This window comes from Apium graveolens, chromosome 5 (genome assembly GCF_009905375.1).
Source record: "Apium graveolens cultivar Ventura chromosome 5, ASM990537v1, whole genome shotgun sequence".
Taxonomy (NCBI): domain Eukaryota; kingdom Viridiplantae; phylum Streptophyta; class Magnoliopsida; order Apiales; family Apiaceae; genus Apium; species Apium graveolens.
Window position 1 is genome coordinate 15,376,711 of NC_133651.1, and position 20,373 is coordinate 15,397,083.

The 20,373-nt window shown below is 32.7% G+C and overlaps 3 protein-coding genes across 4 annotated transcripts; 2 read left to right on the forward strand and 1 right to left on the reverse strand.

Annotated features, from left to right (window-relative positions):
- Nucleotides 1-871: 871 nt before the first annotated feature.
- Nucleotides 872-3,771, forward strand: LOC141723502 (uncharacterized). Its single transcript, XM_074525322.1, has 4 exons — nt 872-1,002; nt 1,121-1,212; nt 1,316-1,388; nt 3,543-3,771. Exons 2-4 carry the CDS (start codon nt 1,128-1,130, stop codon nt 3,553-3,555), a joined length of 171 nt encoding a protein of 56 aa, XP_074381423.1. The 5' UTR covers nt 872-1,002; nt 1,121-1,127; the 3' UTR covers nt 3,556-3,771.
- Nucleotides 3,772-4,279: 508 nt separating this feature from the next.
- Nucleotides 4,280-7,267, forward strand: LOC141723500 (zinc finger protein GAI-ASSOCIATED FACTOR 1-like). The gene is made up of 4 exons (XM_074525319.1): nt 4,280-4,964; nt 5,231-5,627; nt 5,728-5,924; nt 6,244-7,267. Exons 1-4 carry the CDS (start codon nt 4,829-4,831, stop codon nt 6,984-6,986), a joined length of 1,473 nt encoding a protein of 490 aa, XP_074381420.1. The 5' UTR covers nt 4,280-4,828; the 3' UTR covers nt 6,987-7,267.
- A 486-nt stretch (nt 7,268-7,753) lies between these two features.
- On the reverse strand, nt 7,754-13,348 carry LOC141723501 (light-inducible protein CPRF3-like). 2 transcript variants are annotated; one of them, XM_074525321.1, is made up of 12 exons: nt 13,183-13,348; nt 11,605-11,702; nt 11,177-11,224; nt 10,987-11,073; nt 10,775-10,861; nt 10,339-10,511; nt 9,868-9,925; nt 9,597-9,645; nt 9,307-9,515; nt 8,733-8,810; nt 8,451-8,576; nt 7,754-8,085 (listed from the first exon to the last, which is right to left on the reverse strand). In XM_074525321.1, exons 2-12 carry the CDS (start codon nt 11,662-11,664, stop codon nt 8,005-8,007), a joined length of 1,056 nt encoding a protein of 351 aa, XP_074381422.1. In that variant the 5' UTR covers nt 11,665-11,702; nt 13,183-13,348; the 3' UTR covers nt 7,754-8,004. The 2 variants fall into 2 exon arrangements, with proteins under 2 accessions (XP_074381422.1, XP_074381421.1); XM_074525320.1 differs by having other exon boundaries at nt 8,733-8,813; nt 13,183-13,347.
- Nucleotides 13,349-20,373: the final 7,025 nt, after the last annotated feature.

Consider the following 20,373-nt stretch of genomic DNA (forward strand, 5'->3'; position numbering starts at 1 on the left):
AATTCAAAAAAGTTGAATATAAATATCATTTAAAAATAGATAAGTATATAAATTTTTAACTTATTTTGTTATTTGGATTAATCAATTTATAACAAAAAATAATCATTTAATTTTTACCGTTCACACTATATAAAAAATAAAATTATTATAAAATTGATAGTATACCCCTTGTATTTGCATGAACCTTTTTTCTAATAAAATTTTGACTTAGATTTTCCTATTTGTGCGGTTGGATTGTGTAAAAATCTTCGATAAATGTAATTTCAGACCGTACTAATAGAAAAAATTTATGTTGTACCCTTTAGAAACAACAAATCCTATTTTTAATGGTAAAATATATTTTAGGAAAATAAGTATCATCATTTTACAATTGAACCTCGCTAAAATAAAGCAATAATCTTGATAAAATAATTTTTTTGATTTCAACATAATGGACGCGGTGTATTTTAACTCTCAATATAACAATAAACTTGTTAAAATAATATTTTTTATGAGTATTAATCATATTACTTTAACGAGTTTTAACTATAAATCATGTATAATTAAAAAATTATTTTGTTATTTTAACATTTACTATAATTTTCATTTTATAAAATAAAATAGTTTCTTCGTATAGTTTAGTGTTTACTTACAGATTTTACAAATCAGAATTATTTGACTCAATTATTGATTTACAATTTATCGGGTGATTTTTAAAAATCACATAATTTATCATGAATTTAAATAATCAGTCATATATTTTTGACCGATTTACCGGTAATTTTTCAAAAACTCGACCGATTTCTATCAACATGATTTACACTTAAAAAAAGAAGATATATATTTAAATGAATTATGTTTATTAGTTTTTTTTTGTTTCTCGTGTTAATTAGTTTTTTAATATTAAAAAAGAACTAATCAGAAAGAAAAAAAGAAGTAAAAGACAGAGCCGGCTGTTTCAATGAACTGAGTTACTCGCAGTTACAGATTTGTTTTGATTTGAAACTTGGAACTTTCAAAGGGGTAAGAACATTCTACTCTGTTCTGACTGATCCTATATATACACACGCATCTATATATTTACTGATGTATATCTATCTTTACTAATCAATCCGCTATTCTATTTTTTGTTTTGTTCCAGACAGAGGATGAACTGGGTTCAACGCAAAATCTATCTTTACAATGTTACTTTCGGCCTCTACATGTTAGATTGGTGGGAGCGTTGTCTTTTTAGTATCCTCTTTTTTTACTGGTTTGATTTTTATAATTGATTGTTGAAGTGAGTGTTTAAGTGAAAAGGTGTTGTTCATTTTGTGGATCCTTGATTTATGATTAGATACTATTGTGCTTGTGCTCTTGTGGTTCATGTGTTACAATGGGATTCGCTTCTTTTCTCAGCTCGGCACCAGGTACTTTGTTTTTTGTTTTTTGTCATCGATGCAAGTATTATACTTAAATTAGGTACCTGAGAACCAAATAATTAGCTATGTTGCGGAGTGGATTAGGCTGGGATTTGGAGTTAGTAGTCTCGACATAATAGATTGTTTGCTTATTTCTGTGTTTTTGACATTGTAATATTGTTTTTTGCTTAGGATCTCGAGGGTATTGATTTTCTGTTTACAGCTTTTTTAGGCAAATAGGATCAAGTCTTGAATAGGGATTATTGATTTGTGAGATATGCAAGATAATTTTCATATGCCTGTATGATGTAGAACACTATTTAGATCTAAAGTTACAAATGAAATTAACAATTACCTGAAATTAACAAAAAACCCAAGTCAGTTAGAATTAGAAATATAATAGGATCCTTAACGTGTAAAAGAGTAAGGATGCCAATAAATTCAGGAATAATACTCATGAAAGCCATTTTTGGTGAGTGGATTATGGCATAATTTACATATAATGAGTACCAGAGTCATCTGTATGGAATTATGAATGATGAGAACTTGTTCCAATTCATTAATAGTATCCCACACCTAATACTAAATATCCTTGATCTACACATATACAACTAAAAGTTAAATCAATTTTCCCCTCATTAAATTATTATCTAGATAGTAGTGTTTGTTTTAATTGCAAATCAAATTACAACTTTAAAATACTATAGGGGAGCTTAACGCAGTAAGCAAGTGGGAATGTAGAATCGGACAAGGGATCAGGATCTTAGCTATGTAAGCCATGATTTTCAAGTTTTTTCTTTGGTGGGATGTAGTAGGCATAGCTGCAGCGGTGCATATGAAATTTAATTAAGAAAACAAAGATGAAAGCAATTGAACTCAACGTAGATCTAAGGATCATGCAAGCATCAATCAATGTAATAATTTGCTCACAATTTTCTTGTTAAAATCTGTATTTTCTACTGGTTTAAAAGCAATGTATGCCACATCTCACGTCTCTTTTTTTTATTATATGCTCCAAGTTCACCAAATCTATGACACGTGTAATAAGAATTTTCCAGAGACTAGATGACACATTCAATAGTATAATTAAACATATGAGTTAAATTAAAGGTTAAACGAGACAATAAATCATAGAACTAGGAATTAATAAATTTGTCATTTATAGCCGAGTCTCTTTGTAGAGACGAAAGTCAAGCTTGGTCTTTAGTCGATAGACATATTAGTTAAATCCGATAGCAAATTAATGAAGCAGTTGATATAGAATTGAAGAACAAGAGAATAAAGCATAAAACTAGAAGGGTCTCGCCATTAATTGAACCGAAGCTTTATAGAAACATGATATTTTAGTTCAATATCTCTATATCTATTTAGATACAGCTAATTAGAAATGTAAGAAACCTTAATTTAAGCTATAATTAGTGAGAAAATAGCATTGTAACTGACCCTCATGGAATAATGCTTGAATGGTTATTGTTGAGATCATTAAAAATGAACAAGAATTTTTTTTAAAAAATGTTTTCTAATGAAATAGGGGCAGATCTCAGAAGTCGTGGTAGGGGCCAATCTGCCCCTAATAGTCGGGTTAGAGGCGAGGACAATAACTATTCTTGATTTAGCTTCCAATCCATTACTTAAAATGCCGTACTTCCTGCGGAACTAATGCACTCCAAACTCATCAGTATAAAACAATTTTTGTCCATCTGAGATTTAAGGAAATTATGGCAAAATTCATTACAATTACATGAATTCAAAGCCTTTGAGCAAGTAATTTAAATTAATTTAATATTTAATAAAGTAAAAAAAAAAATCAATTTATAATAGAAGTAATAAAACTTTTCTTGGTCTTGCATTGTTTTCTCCACCAGGCATGTATAATTTGACTTAGAGCTAAAAGGACTAAACGTATAAATGATATCACTGAAACCTGATAAATGCATATGTGATTACCTATCATAAAAGAATTCCAAGAAATGAATTCCCAAATAATTTTATTCTCTTCTGTTATTTATGTTACTACTATTGCAGATAAATTTTGTTTGTAAGTTTTGCTTTCTGCATAATTTATTATCTTGAAGATTTTAATTCATAGTCTCGCTTGATCTCGGAACTCTCCACCTGGTAATGTTTTTTTTTCTGTTGATTGGTCTTTTTCTTTCATCTCAGGTATCTATGGTGAATTTAGTAGTTGCTTGGCGTGGACGCTGATGGGTGCATGTGCCATGTAGTGCCAAAGCAATTTCTCGCGCTTGTAATGTTTCAGTTTTAGACAATTCAATCTGTTCTTATATGCAAAGCTTGTAACTAAGTTGACTAAATCATCACTGTATCTATCATGTCGAGCAATCTGCTATACATTATATCGAAATTTAGGTACTGTTTTATGTTTTCTCAAGTTTTGTTTATGTTCTTAATGTCGTATGGTGTATGTATTGAGTTTAAGGAATTAGTTCATACATAGTATTTGAAATCATTTACCGTGTTGATGAAGACAGGATTCCTTTGGTCATTTCTCATCTTACCAACCTGAAAATGAAATGGTTCTTATCTGCAGTTGATCTACAAACCTTTATTTCGAACAGGCCCATTTGTTAGTTGACACCACATTAGCTTGTGCCATTGTAGATTTACCAAATAAAACAATATGTTGGGGATATTTCTACTGGGAAGAGAAGAACAGGAATAAAATATAGCATATGATAACAATATGTTATGTATATTTCTAATATTTGAACTTTAAATTAGATCAACACTTTTTCAGATAATGACTAGTTACCTGAAATAGGACTTAAATATATTTGAGAAAAGTAAATAGAAATAAAGAGCTTAGCCTGACAAAAATATAATTTACTAGTATTTAATATTATCTCAATTATTCAAATAAAAAATGGTTGATAAAAATGAAAGAGGTTTAATTGAAGTTTGCAAACGAGCTCAGACAACTACAACACGTGTCAATTTATCACTGGTACGAGTAGCCAAAGTCCCCTAATAAAGACAAAAGTAGTTTGACTTTTTCTACTTGACAGCTCTACTTTGGCATCTTACTCTTTGAATATTTGGTCAAACATCATGCCATTCCAAAAAACATAACCAACTATTCCATAATGAAGACAAAGATTTGGTATTTCACTCTGTATTAACACTTGTATAAGCTACAACATGTCTCCGGCGAGTTTTGTTATAACTTGATTTTTTCAGCTTGTAATAACTTGATTTTTGTACATGGGTTTTGTTTGTTAGCTTGTTTCTTTATCTGGGTAGGTGTTGGAATTTGATAACAGAATGAATATATGTAGCTTTTAGAATAGAGTGTAGACTCAATTCAAGAAAACAAGATTGAGCTGAAACTCTTGCTAAACTTGTTTTAGTTTTAAGTTTTAGTTCAGATTAGCCTAAAGTTTTTTTTCTCTCTTTCAAGTTTGAAATACATATATAAAGTCATCACAATTATGCTGGTAGATGTAGATAATTTATCTGCCATGAATGACTCCACAGCTTCTGGTGAAGCTAGCATTTCATCTTCCGGTAATCAGATACCTCCTAAAAAAGCAGAGAAAAAGAAGCGAAATCTGCCGGGAATGCCAGGTATTATTATTTTTTTGTAGCTCACAGTTTATGCATTTCTACGTGTTCGTTCTTACACAAACTAATTGAGATTGTATGCTAAAATGGTTTGCAGTGAAACATGATTCTGTATATGTGCGTGTGTAGGTCAATGTAGATATGTAATGCAGATTCATCTAAGCTCAATATAGAAATTGATTGAAGTAATTTTCTCATTTGTTGAGTGTCACAAAGGACTAGTGAAAATGGAATGAGAACTTATTCAAATTGTTATTTTGTAAGAGCAGATCCAGATGCTGAGGTTATTGCTATGTCCCCAGCGTCTCTGATGGCTACGAATAGATTTATTTGTGAGATATGCAATAAGGGCTTTAAGCGGGACCAAAATCTGCAGCTCCATAGAAGGGGACACAACCTTCCATGGAAGCTAAAGCATAGGTCGAGCAAAGAAATTAGCAAGCGGGTCTATGTCTGTCCAGAGGAATCATGTGTTCATCATGATCCTTTGCGAGCTTTAGGTGACCTCACTGGGATAAAGAAGCATTTTTTCCGAAAGCATGGAGAAAAGAAGTGGAAATGTGACAATTGCTCAAAGAAGTATGCTGTTCAATCAGATTGGAAGGCTCATTTGAGAGTTTGTGGAACAAGAGACTATAAGTGTGACTGTGGTACTTTGTTTTCGAGGTCAGTTCATTATGTTCTGCTTCTCCATTTTACATCTTTGTTTTTTGTTTGTTTGTATTTAAGATTCTGAAATGCTGAATAAATGTTTCATTCGTTTTAGGAGGGATAGTTTTATCACACACAGAGCATTCTGTGATGCACTAGCAGCAGAAACTGGTAAACTACAGCCAGTAATCGATACTTCTAGCTTAGGAGAAAATCTGATGCCTCAGAATGTTGGTTCATTACCTCCATCCCCACCTACACTTCCTACTTCAACTGCTGAGATTCCAGCTGTTTTGCCTAATGATAGTCCAGGTAAATTTTCCAAAATGGTATTCTCTGAAGTTGTAGCCTTGTAGGGTTTGAGTAGAATTTTGGACTTGAGCTTGGTACTCAACAAATTATATGTCTTGATTTAGTACTCAATGTATTAGAGCAACTTGTTTGAAATTCAAAGTACAAAATTGTGGAACAAGCTTTTTACAAGGGTGTATCTAGGATGCTTTAAATTACAAATAAAATCCCAAAATGCTTCTCACTAATTTTGGATTGCCCTTTTCCCTCAAGAATTATTTAACATATTAAGAAAGGTATCTCTGTCCCATTGTTCTGTTTCTATTTGTGATTGTCACAGAGTTGCAAGAAGCTTCAATTCCCAACCCTGGCGAGGTTTCAAATTATGCACCACCACTGGTAGTTGGCTTAAGTGGAAGCTGTAGCAGCTCAAGTAGCAGAGGAAGTACAAGCAGCAGTGTGTTTGCAAGCTTATTTTCATCATCAAAATTTTCAGGAAGCATGCAGTCTCAAACAACTGGATTTACTGATTTAATTCGAGCGATGGCTCAATCTGAACCAGCACCACCTTCATCAGCAGAAAGCATATCTCTTTGCCTTGCAGCCAATCATGAGTCATCGATATGCAATAATATCAGGCAAGAGCATAAACAGTATGCGCCGCCACCCCCACCAGCAATGTCTGCAACTGCGTTACTACAGAGAGCTGCTCAGATGGGTGCAACTGCCCCTAATACCTCTTTACTTGGGGGATTTGGAATTGTCTCGTCTGCATCTCCTACTGGACAGGAAGAATGGAACGGACAAAAAGTTGAGTCAGATAGAGCATTACTGGCTGCAGGCCTCGGACTGGGGGTGCCTTATGGTGAAGTATCTGGTTTGAAGGAATTGATGATGGGAACTTCATCTATCTTTGGTCCCAAACACACTACACTCGATTTTCTGGGGTTGGGTAGGGCTGCTGGTGATGGTGAGACTACAAGGTTGACGGCATTGATGATGTCTAGTCTTAATGCCTCAGCCTCAGCAACTTCGTTTTCTGGTGCCGAATATTCTGGAGAAGAAAACGAGAAGAGTTCATAACATGGAATGTGAAATGCATTATCATTCCAGAATTTGGACAAGTCTGTCTCAGCACGGTAGCATGATAATTGTTACCACTATATTTCATACGATTCAGAATTCAGTGTGTGTACAAGTGATTAGGGCACGTAGCATGATAATTTATCACATATTCCATACTATTCAGAATTCAGTGTTTGTACGGGTGATTATGCTAGAGACTAACAGGGTAAACTTGATTTTTGCTGCTACTGCAAATTTGTTAACATATTATAGTGAATAGAATCAACATATATGAGGCACTTTTGGTCCATTTTACGGGGGACTAGTAACAAAGGTAAAAAATCATATGGTTTGTCTTTATTACAAGTGACTAGTTAGACAGTACTTTTCACAATAGTAGTATTGTTTTTTAGAATTTTTAAATCTTCACAAAACTAAAAAAGGCTTTCTTTAACTGAATCAGACCTTACTCTAGAACGGGCCATGTCAGCTCATTTGCTCAACCTGCTGAAACACCTTTTTTTCTCCAGTTCTAGCAAAAATACAATTTAGCACTCCATAGTCCATATTTGGAACCATGGACCTGATATCTTTTTTAAAAAATTTAACTCTGCGGATTAACTCACGAGCAGAAAAATGCACATTTCCAAACCTCTGAGCCAACAATGCATATCGTTGTCATCAACATCTTAAGAGGCCAACATGTTGCACTCATATAATAGGCACAAACGGTACAAATGCTTGATGAGCATATCAAATAGATGCAACAAAGATATGCTTCAAAATTGGTTATAAAATGAGACGATTGTCTTCTCATTTCTCGTGTCTAATTGCTATTACAACACCAAGCATAAGTTGAGAGCTTTCTCTCATGTTAGATCTCAGAGTAGTAAAAACAAATTTACACTGAATAGTTCATGTATTAGTAAGGACAACAAGCATTGCCTACTGACTAAATCTAAGCCATAGATTCTGCAATGAACTTCAAAGAAGTTTCTGCTTCACCAGACGAAGTAAAACAACTGAAACTTATGTGTTAACTGTCACCTCCATCATCGAAAGATTGAATACCAAGTTTAGAAACTTCATCTGGGCCGTAAACTCTGATTAATTCTTCCTGTTCAAAAAGAACAATAATTTGTTGCCGTAAATAAGGTTTCTGGGATCAGATTTAATTAGTCGATACAATATCAGTCTGGTGTACTTGTGGCAAAATGACAACAGCAATCAAATTTTAAACATGTAATAGTACTAAGCAGAGTTGGGAGACAGCAGGGGAATCTCTCTGAATCACATTTTTAACCGTTAATTATCATCCTGTATTGAAAACTACAATTCCAGGCAGATCAATGTCGAAATTGTTTGAGAAATTTATAATTTACTCGTGCCAAAACTATGGATCAAGTTGAAAGCAGTTGTCTAATAGAAATGATAATCTACTACCAGGTGTTTCTCATAGAAAAGAAAAAGGAACTGGAATACCTTTATTGTATTATTTTCAGATGTAACTTTCTCACATTCTTCAGAAAGCCTCTTCAGCTCATCTCTGAGATTGCGGTTTTCATTATTCAGTGTCTCCACCCTTCCCTGTAGCTCTTCACACTCAGCCTGTTTTAAGTAAGAGATGTAAGCCCGATATAAATGACCATAAAATCAAACAACTATAGAACATTCTGTAATAGTAACTTTCTTGGCATAAGGTGACATAAACTGAGAGAGCATCCAGTAATTAATATTTATAAACCTCAAAATAAAGCACATTACCTGCTTACGTAATCTTGATCTCCGAGCAGACTCTCTGTTAGATTGCTTCCTCTTCTGTCTCTTCAGCTCACGTTCATCCTGCTAATCCAAGAGTTAATAAACAAATCAGGTACATGGTTCCTAATCACCTGAACCCCCTTGTTGAGGTGTGAACATAAAACAGAACATCTATAATCACAGAAATTGTCCATGGCTCCATGCCCCGTGACTCACAAGTCATATGAGTTTTAACAATAATATCACTTATCAGTGAAGCACAAAAAATTGAATACTCCATGTACAATAACAATAAAGGCAGCCACGGAGAATATAGCACACATTCATGTTTATGTATCAATCTTAACTTCAATAAACAGTTATCTTGTTGCATCAATACAGTACATATTTTATGCTACATCATAATGGCTGAGAATAAGAAACATGGGGATGCAATCTAAGACATTCATGTAGTTCACTTTCGCATTTACACATGGTAACTGGTAAGAACACTAGATTGACGTGTTAGAAAATTCAAAACTGTATGTAAAAGCTGACATACTGAAGCAATTTGTATATTTTAGGGAAAGTTATATACATTGACCCATTGATCAGGCATCATGCCATCACGAACAATCATTGTTCCTGGGGCAACAGCAGCAGAAGGATTTTGACGCACTTTTAGAGTTCCATTTCCAGCAGGAGAAGCATTCCACAAATCCATACCAATATTAAGGCTGGCTGCAGGCACAGAAACTACAGGATTCCCAGGGACTGAACCAGCTACACTATTCTGTGCACTGGCTCCTAAAAATAAAAGGGTACTGGATTATTATGAAATATATATAACAAAATAGAAGCAATCAGTTTGACAGTGAAATAGATTACCATCCGCAAGCATCTGATGAAAACTCCCTTTCTTACCAGTTGAAAACTCCTGAAGACATGGATAAGTATAAATTTGTAAGCAAAGCTTTAAGTAGATATACTTCTGACTAAATTATATACTAATCTCAATACATTCAGCTTAATTATATTTAGGAAATTACTTTTTAGTTGAACAAGAAAGCGAAATAATTTGCATGTTGATCCATTTGATGGGCATGTAAGATTATGAATTCAAATCATTTGACTTCAATATATAAGTAGAAAAACATACATGGTTAGTGTTCTCATCACTTCCTCCATCTGATGATCCATCGCTTCCGCTTTCCGCACTATGTTTGGTTCATATTAACAAAGAATCAAATGATCAGCAAACGAACAATTATGTACACTCCCCATACTCCGTCAGTGAGTAATATAACAAAAAAAAGTAAAAAGCAATAAGGCGACAATTTATTTCCAACATAAGTATTACTCCCTCCGTCCCTCCAGGTTTTTTACATTGGGGGACGGGAGCTCGGCACACATTTTAAGGCTTGTAAAAAGTATAGTTCCCTAAATTATTTTAATTTGTTTCTTCTAAATAAAAATATAATGTTTAAATTTTATACAAAAAAGTAAATTTAAAAAATAAATTATGGAACTATACTTTATAGTAGCTTTAAAATGCGTGCCAAACATGAGAAAAAAATTGTAATGAAATGAGTGGGAAGGGGGGAGTAGTACTAAATTAAGTTATACACACCTTTGTGTGCCGCCTTCATTTCCTGAACTTGAGGCAGCCTTTCCACTGTCTCCGGCCTTACCACCGCCAGAACTACCATTTCCTGAAGCACCCTTTGATTTCTTAGTTGAATTTCTGTCCTTTCCGTCAACTGCTTTTCCTTCTGATTCCGCCGTTGGCACTATGCCAGGATTCTGAAGAAAACATTAATAGAGTTAATAACAACTCTAGAAGTGTGTGCAAGTGTACAATTCATAAGTATGTAAATATGTGTGTGTGTCCAGACACTAGATTCTTTAAGGCCCTAGTTTACAGAAGCTACTGAACGAATAAAGAGAACTTCAAAGTTTTCAAAACTGCAAGTTCATCAAGGATGAATTGCACAAGGGGCCCTTGTACAAAATAGGCAATAAACTAAACAACTACATGCCAAAAGATTACAACTATCAGTTCTTACCGTGGCAATACTAGGATGAGCATACATTCCCCCCGGAGGATATACTGGATATGGAATAGGAGTCCCATAAGGCGGCATTAAAGGATGCTGAGCATTAAAATGATATAAATTAGTCCTCTAGACAAACAGCAGGATATCTTTAAATTAATTTTTTTTTTTTTGGGGGGGGGGGGGAAGCACTTGTATCCACGTAGATTTAATACGACAATTACCTGACCACCCCACATATAGGGATGGGGAGTGGGAGGAGCAACAGTTGACGCATAGAATGCAGGAGCAGCTCCAGCACCATAATAGGCCTAAATTGAAATTAGAACTATCAACTTTTTACGACTTATCTCAAGATACATAAATAAAAATATAAAATTGAAAAAAAAATCAAAGACAACTTTCGTCATGCACCTGCATAGAGCTTGACCAGTCTGGATATGAAGGTGGTGTTTGTACCTCCTGTAATGAGAATAATGAAGACATGTAATATCAATTACATCTTCAAGCCAGTTTCGAGATAATTAACTATTGACGAAAACAGGAAAACTTTCAACATAATGGGCTTCATCTCCCCAATCTTTCCTTAACTAGATAAGAAAACGTGTGAAATTCATCACACTTCACAGGGAAGATAAATCATGAGTTGGAGAGTACAAATATTTATTAATTATTACCAAATATATTTTCCAAATAAAGGAACCATATAATATGCAAACAAAAGCATTTTTGTATTCGTCATTTTTAGTTTATGTGGAAACTACGTAATACTTTTAGCACACGAAAATGTGTGTGTGTGTAAGAAGGGAGGGAGGGAGGGAGGGAGGGAGGGAGGGAGGGACCTGAACTGGAGCGGTCGGTTTAGAATGCTTCGAAGGCGTGTTTTCTTCCCCAGCCCCCATGTGATCAGAATCAAAATAGCAACTCCACCTTAAATTTCCTGTATATCAAATTACCATCAACTAAGATCCATGAAGAGCCTAAAGACATCAGTTTTCTTTTCATCAAAGCAATATCAAGTTAATATAGTAAATCTAAAACTAGGAATAGTTCACTTATAATAACATTTACTCCTGGGTTGACAATAAATTTACCAAATCCTAAGTTTTAGATTAAGTAATAATTAATAATCTTATTCAGATATCCGCAGTCACAGTAATTCAATGATCGAGGCTTATTCAGTTATAGTTTTTTCAAAATTCAGTTTCTTTAATCTATAAACAGATATTTTAGCAAATACCAGTCATGCTATAATTATATTTAAAGGATTATGGTTTATATATTTTTCAAGGCTAATTTTGGACTAAAGTAAACTTATTTTCTTTTTTCCTTTTTAAAAGGAAATGGTTACTCTGTCTCAGCTGTCTGCTGTCACGCTCACGCCTAATCCCTGTGATGGAATAACTCTTATCTTACTTTACCGGTCATGCTCAACACGTGTACCAGAATAGACGCTTCCTATATTTTAAGCAGAACTGGTTAACTATATAGTTTAAGTCTTTACTAAATTTACATACAATTTATAGTACTCTTCCTTTTTCTCTAACTTCTATATTTTCTTTGGTGCTTACGTATATGACTAGGCAGCGAACCCCAATAATCAGATTTATAACCACTTAGACACTACCTACCATTTCCTACACTTGTAGCTCCCCCAATTGATGTTCAGGGAACCTGCGTCAAATCTTTTGTCATACTAACTTACAATTAATATTAGGAATATCACAAGTGAATCGGAGTCTATCAAACAGACATGTTGGAGTTTCCACGTTTGGAACCACAGCCAAAAGGCATATAAAATTCCCACAAATACCGTCAAAAGTAAAAGGTTTCTATGCCATTTGGCAGTCGCAAATATGTTGCAAGTTGTTTTAGTGCTTACAGTAGTTTGGCTTAAACCTAGACTTGACTAGTACTTCCAAATTACTCTGAATATTCAAGCTTAACGGAATGCCAAATAAGCTCTCCTCCTCTACAATTATCAATTTTAAACTAATAGCTGATTTTTCACTTTAAATCTATCATTTCTTCTTCATTTTTCGTTTAATTCTTCTCCTGCAATTCCCGCATTTAGGTTCAACTATACTGTCCTATAAATACGATAAATCTCCAAACTCTACGAGCTAGCTTTCGCAGCCAAGTTAAACGAAATAGCACTTAAATCTTCCAAAGCTAACACTTAGCAGCTGAAATACAGTCACATACTTAAGCTAGTTCAAGTACACAAACAAAATCAAATCCCAGGAAATACACAACTATTATATCAACTCAATAACTGTAAATACATAACAAGCTAAATCATCACAGTTCAAATCTCACAGTAAATCAGCTAAACATACATGTAAGAGAGAGAGGGGGGTAGGGGAGAGAGAGAGAGAGGGAGAGAGAGAGAGAGAGAGAGAGAGAGAGAGAGAGATGACCTGTTTGGAGAAGGAGAGAGTAGTTGTTGAAATCTGGAGTTGATGTAATAATCTGGGGGCAAGTACTTTTAGTACAGGTAGTGATCTGAAGCAGCAACTAGTTGAAGTTTGAAAAGGGGGATAGATGTAGATCCAACGGTTTTAAAACGATGATGCCCACACAGACAAAAAAGCAATGGGCATTTGGAGAGAGTAGGGTTTTTAATGTGACACGTGAACGGGGGGTAAGAAAGGAGAGAGGACAGGTGTCGAGATTTGAGTGGGTGAGTATGACGAGGCAAACCCTTGATTAATTATGGTTGTATATTCATCATCCACAAGGGCAATGACACACACACTAATCTAATCTACCCAAATGGATAACCTTTTTTAATTGTGATTTACCCATAATACCATCCTCTTTAATAACTATGGGGCCCGTTCACATCTTTTTTTTGTCGGATGGGGTCCGTTCACATTGTGTGTATGCAATCTGCATTTTGACTTGAGGCCACATTTCATGGTTTTTATCTCGCAACAGACTTAAATCGTGTTAAGGTAATAATTTTAGGACCCCGGCAGAAAAAATATTTCATCGACTTTATTATTTCATCAAAAATAAAAACATATTATTTCTTATTTTTTTAAAAAATATTATTTTTATAAATTTTATTATTTTATTTCTTATATTTTTATTGAGATTCAATTATATTTTAAAAAAATTAAATACAGACACAAATCAGAAACTCCAAAATATCATATTTGAGTAATACTTTTGCTAATAAATAATTTGGTAAGCGATTTATCATTTGTTACGCAGGATGTGAATTAAAAGTCTCATTAAAAAGACTAAACTATCTCTATTTTTAATATTTATATAAAAGTTGTGCTTTGTGGGAATCGAACTCGGGCTGTTCATTCTTTAATATAATCTAGTACCACCACACCATATTGTCACATGTGTTTTTTATCAAACACATAATACATAAGTCTGCTAAATGAATATTTTATTTAACTTTAAAGATAACTACTTGAATTTCGCAAAAAAAATGATAGTTACTTAAATATTTGTACAATTAATTTTAAAGAACTGAATTCCAGATATAAAGTTAGGCATAATACATAAATGGATTATTATTTTATTTATTATTATTTTTTAGTTTAAAGATATATCTCATATATTTTTAATAAATTTTTATTATAAAAAGTAATTAAAATGTATATATATATATATTTTTTAAAGAAAATATTGAAAATAGAATCGCCTATATATAAATAATCTAGATTGGTATTAAATATTTAGATAAGTTAGAATTATAATTAGTCAATAAATTTTAGTTTATTTTGAATTTGAAATCAGAATTTGGCCCATTGTTCAAAATATACTCGAAATTTGACTACATGACTAGCCGAAAAACATTGTCACATTCTACGTTTAGTAAATTTAAATTACAAAATCGACGAGAATATCTTACCAATAATGTGAAATTTTTTGATATCTTATATTAATATAAATTAATGTGTTTTAGGTATTTATAGGATGAAGTCAATTGATTATTTGTATTAAAATTAATAACTTTACTGATAGCGCAATAGTGTTTTGGGACTTGTCCCGATTTTAAAAATATTTGAAATTTGATATGAGATCTCACGAGATTTGTTAAAACTACAATGATATATTAAATCGATTTATTTTTAATTTTTCACTTTAAAAAAACTAGCATTTTAAAAAGAATTCTTTTAGATAAACAATATTTATTGATCAAGATAATATTGTACAAATATTTTGAATTATTCAAATAAAAGTTATATCTATACTATATTGTAGCATTTGATTCAATACATTTTATATAATTTAATAAATATATATATATATTGTTCAATAATTTGAAGGAATTAACCAGTTCAACTAATATTTATAAAACTTTATCGAATTGAAAAATATTTAATTTTAGAAAAATAGTATACTATTATCAAATTATTATATGAAGAAATATTAGAGTTGTAATGAAAGAAACTTAAAAATAGTTTAAATAACAATCTAATTACAATTTTTCCTTCCAATTCTTGAAAAAAATCATGAACATCAATAATAAGTCTTACAATATATAATTTATTTTTATGTTACATGATTGATACTCGGTCGCGTAAACAACAGATATGGATTGTTTGTCAGTGATAATGTGAATATCATATATAAATTATTGCAATTTATCTATTACATAATTTTAATTTTTGAATAATTATAAATACATGTTATTTAAGTAATCAATTGTCTCACTAGATATTAATAATGATTATACATGTATAAAAATCAGATATTTAGCATATAAATAATTGAAACTATCGTAATTTTCTAAGAAATGTAACATACGATAATTCACATGGTAACATAGACACATATAATTTAATCTTATTTTGTTAAGAGTAGTGTAAAAAAAACTAATATTTTTCCAAACATACATACGTTAAATTTCAAAAACTAACATTTTTCATTAAAATCGATTTTTATATTAACAATAGTGTAAGTTTTATATTATTTTATATTATGATTGCAAGTAGTTCTGAATTCAGTTATTCATTTTTTATATTTTTAAATTGAGTAAGTTAATTGTAAGTTAGTAGAGAACTCGGTAATAATATAGACCAGTTATATAGTTTATTTAAATGAAATTCAAAATTTTTAGTCAACTCTGTATTCAACATATATGTCAGTTTTAAACTTTTTTTTTGTAAACATACCAACGACATTCTACATATTAAGTTTATTTGTTTCATTTTAAACGTACAATGACTACCTTGTTTATATTCATTCATCTATTATATATATATAATAGAGCAAGTGGGGGGTTCATGAGACAATTTAATCATATTAAAATTATTAAAATGCCCCTCATAATTGTATGTTAATAATTATCCTAATTTAATATGCATATATATTAATTAAATCTAATTTAATATGTAGATATTAAGACTCTGTCTCATTATTACGTGTATTTAATACAACTTCATTATTTAATATTAACAATTAATAGTTATATATAGATAGATTAAATAAATTTTAAGGGAAAAATTAAGACTGGTATTTGAAGACTTAGGGTGTGTTTGGTATTGCTGTTGCAGACAGCAACAACAGCTTTTCGCTGAAAAAAGTTAAAAAACTGTTTGGTAAAATTTAAAAGCTGCTTTTCTGAAAAGTGCTTTTGGCTTAAAAGCTGCTGTTAGAGAAAGCAAGTCCCCCCATGCTTTTTAAAAAAACTGATTTTCAGCTGTTGCGGGAAGCAGATGCTGATTTCACCATCAAACCTTACCAAAAGCATCATTATTTTTAATTTTTTGCATCAAAACATATACGAATCAAAAAAATTACCAAACAGTCATCTGATTTTTACAACAGCACTTTTCCAGCTGCACTTTTTCTAACAGCACATCAATTTTTAACAGCAATCCCAAACAGAGCCTTAAACACGGATAATAGAATTTATTCTTGATTCTAACAATATGGGTAACTATTATAAAATATATAGTTTTCATAAAATGATTAAAACTGCACGTAAACAAAGATTTATATTGAAATTTTTAAAGATATATGTGATATAACGTTAAAAATCTTTAACCATCTATACTATACTAGCTCTTTACCCCGTGCAAGGTGTTGGATTTTTAGCGCAGCGGGGGCGTGGAAAAACACTTTTACACATACAAAATCCAAATAAAAGCATATAAATCGTGAATAAAAATTCGAGGGATCGAATATAACCTTTAAACATATTTCGGAGACAACGATTAGAGATCCTTAGCAGTTGCTCCTCAAGTGTGAAGCACTCCACCGGTATCCACCAAGAAAACGATGTTAAGGAGGAGGAAGGAGGTGGAGAGAATTGGGTTTTCGGGTTCGATGTGGGTTAGAATAAAATAGGGTATATAATAGAGTATTTATAGGCAAAATTTTCAGCTGAAATTTTCCCATAAATATTATTATTATTATCCCATTTATTATTCTTATTAATAATTAAAACACCTTTTAATTATTAATCCTTTTTCTAAACACTTTAGAAATAATTCTCTCTCTTGATTTAATTTCCAAAAATTAAATCCTTTAATTAATAATATTAAGAACTTTTCTTAATTAATTTATAATCAATTAAATCTCATTTAATCAATTATTAAATTTGCCAATTAATTATTTATTTCACAAATAAATAATTATTAGCCATTATTAATTAATTCCTCCACCATTAAATCATTCTCTTTTTATGGTGTGACCATGTAGGTTCAATATTAAGCCGGTAGTAGAAATAAATAATAATAAAACTATTTTATCATTATTTATATAAATTCTCTAATTTATTAAATATGATTAATTAATTAATCACATTTATTCTACATCGTGAGTGATGCTTCTCAACATATCGCGACTATCCGGATAATATGAATTCACTGCTTAGAATACCAAGAACCTGTCAGTGAATAGTTACCGTACAATAAACTCCTTCTACCCTACAATGTCCCGATTAAATACAAGGCATGGATCTCGTGTCAAGCCTATCTAATTCAATCACTTTGCTTACCATTTACTATGTGTAGTTCTATGCAAATTAGAAACTCCTTTCTAATTTCATTTACTCTGGCCAGAGATTCCTGAACTAGCATAAGTGGATCAGCCTTGAACATTCGCTTCCTTCACTGGAAGAGGTAGATCCTTTATTGATCATACACTATCTTCGTGTACAAATTCCTATACCCAGAAGAGCCCTAATAATTGTCCCTGGAGACTAAGAACTAAACCAAAGCATAGTTCAGTGTACACAAGATGACTATGATGACCTCAAGTCTAAGGATACTTGTACAACTATCACTATGTGAACAACTGCTGACACGTGAGTGAACTCCATCAGTTGTTCAGCTGGGCGAGTCATGTTCAGTGAACTTATTCTATAATAAGCACCTACATACTAGCTATAGTGTCACCACACAAATGTCTATGAGAACAGACATCCTTCATAATGAAGTAAGCATAGTATGTACCGATCTTTGCGGATTATTAATTACCAGTTAGTAATCCTATGACCAGGAACTATTTAAGTTTAGAGTTATCATCTTTTTAGGTCTCACTATTATGATCTCATCATAATCCATAAAAAGCTTTACTCTAAACTATGGTATATCTTATTTAAACACTTAAATAGATAGAGCCCGTAATAAAAACAAAACAAGTCTTTTATTAATATCAATGAAATCAAAACAGATTACATAAAGAGTTATTCCTAAATCCTAATACCTGATTGGACTTAGGACATATTCCTTTCAATCTCCCACTTGTACTAAAGCCAATCACTCTGGTATCTAATACCCATCTTGTCTTCATGACGATCAAAGTGACTTTCATAAAGTAGCTTTGTGAGTGGGCCTGCTGTGTTGTTATGTATGTCAACTCTAATTCAATACAATACAAGAAATGTTACCGCGCTCCCACTAACCCTTTTGTAGACGCATGGTTCATCTACGTTTTTGATAAAATCAAACTCTTTGATTGTCTCATCAAAATGAATGTTCCATCTACGAGAAGCTTGCTTTAAACCACATATGGTTCGCAGTAGTTTACACACTAGGTTTTCATTTCCCTTGGAAAGAAAACCATCTGGCTATATGCCAGATCACATAATCGTAGTAAGCAGCAATCGCAAGCAAAATCCGAACTGATTTTAACAGGGCTACAGGTAAAAGGCTTCATCAAAGTCAATCCATTGCCTTTGTTTGAATTCTTTTGCCACAAGCCTGACCTTATAGGTCTCCACCTGGCCATCTACTATAATCTATCTTTTGTATACCGTATACATAGATTTCATTCCGGATTTCATGGCACTATACCATTTCTCTGAGTCAACACTACTCATAGCCTCATTATAGGTTACAGGGTCGTCATCATCAATGATCGACAACTCATTGTCATTCTCAATGACAAGGCCATAATACCTCTCAGGTTGGCGAGACACTCTCCCTGATCTATGAATGGGCTGTTCCACAAAAGGTTTTTCAGTCAGAACAGGTGTTTCCACTCGATCTGAAGTAGTTTGTGCTTCTTGAACTTCATCAAGTTCAATTTTGCTCCCACTATTTCCTTCAAGGATAAACTCCTTTTCCAAGAAGGTAGCATGTCTGGAGACAAACACCCGATGATCGGTGTAAAAGTAATACCCTAAAGTCTCTTTAGGATATCCCACAAAACCACATTTTACGGATCGATATTCCAGCTTATCTGGGTCAACTTTCTTGACATAAGCTGTACATCCCCAAATCTTAACGTGTTTAAGACTCGGTTTCCTTACTTTCCATATCTCATATGAAGTTTGAGGAACAGATTTGGAAGGCACCTTATTCAGTAAATATGCTGAGGTTTCCAATGCATAACCCCATAGGAATACTGGAAGATTTGCATAGCTCATCATGGACCGAACTATGTCTAACAAAGTTCGATTTCTCCTTTCAGATACCAATCTGGAGGAGTCCACTGGGAGACTATACCATTTACTTTGAGATAATCCAGAAACTCTCCATTCAAGTATTCACCATCTCGATCTAATCGAAGAATTATAATACTATGTTTGGTTATTTCTCCACTTCATACTTATACTCTTTGAACTTTTCAAAGGCTTCAGATTTGTGTTTCATCAAACACATATCCGAATCTAGATCTATCATCTATGAAAGTAATGAAGTATGAAAATCCACCCATGGCTTGCGTAGACATTGGTCCACATACATCTGTGTGTACCATTCCTAGCAAATCTGCAGCCCTCTCTCCATGTCCACTAAATGGAGACTGTAGTGCCACTATGAAGTGAGATTTTCATCATCCCTTTTCTTTTATTAGTTTGTTCAATCTGAAGTAAATTATGTCACATATATACAGACCATTATTTAAAGCACCACGTCCATAAAGAATATTATCTCTAAGAATAGAACATTCATTATTCTCAATAATAAATGAAAATCCATCCAAGTCTAACATGGGAATAATATTCCTCACAATCGAGGGAACAAAATAACAATTATTTCAAACAATAGTCTTGCCCGTAGGCTAATGTAAATAAAATAATTCTACATCTTCAGCAGCAACTCTTGCTCCATTTCCCATCAGTAGAATCACCTCCTCTTCCTCAAGAGTCCTACTTCTCCTTGGTCCCTGCAACAAATTGCAGATATGAGAAC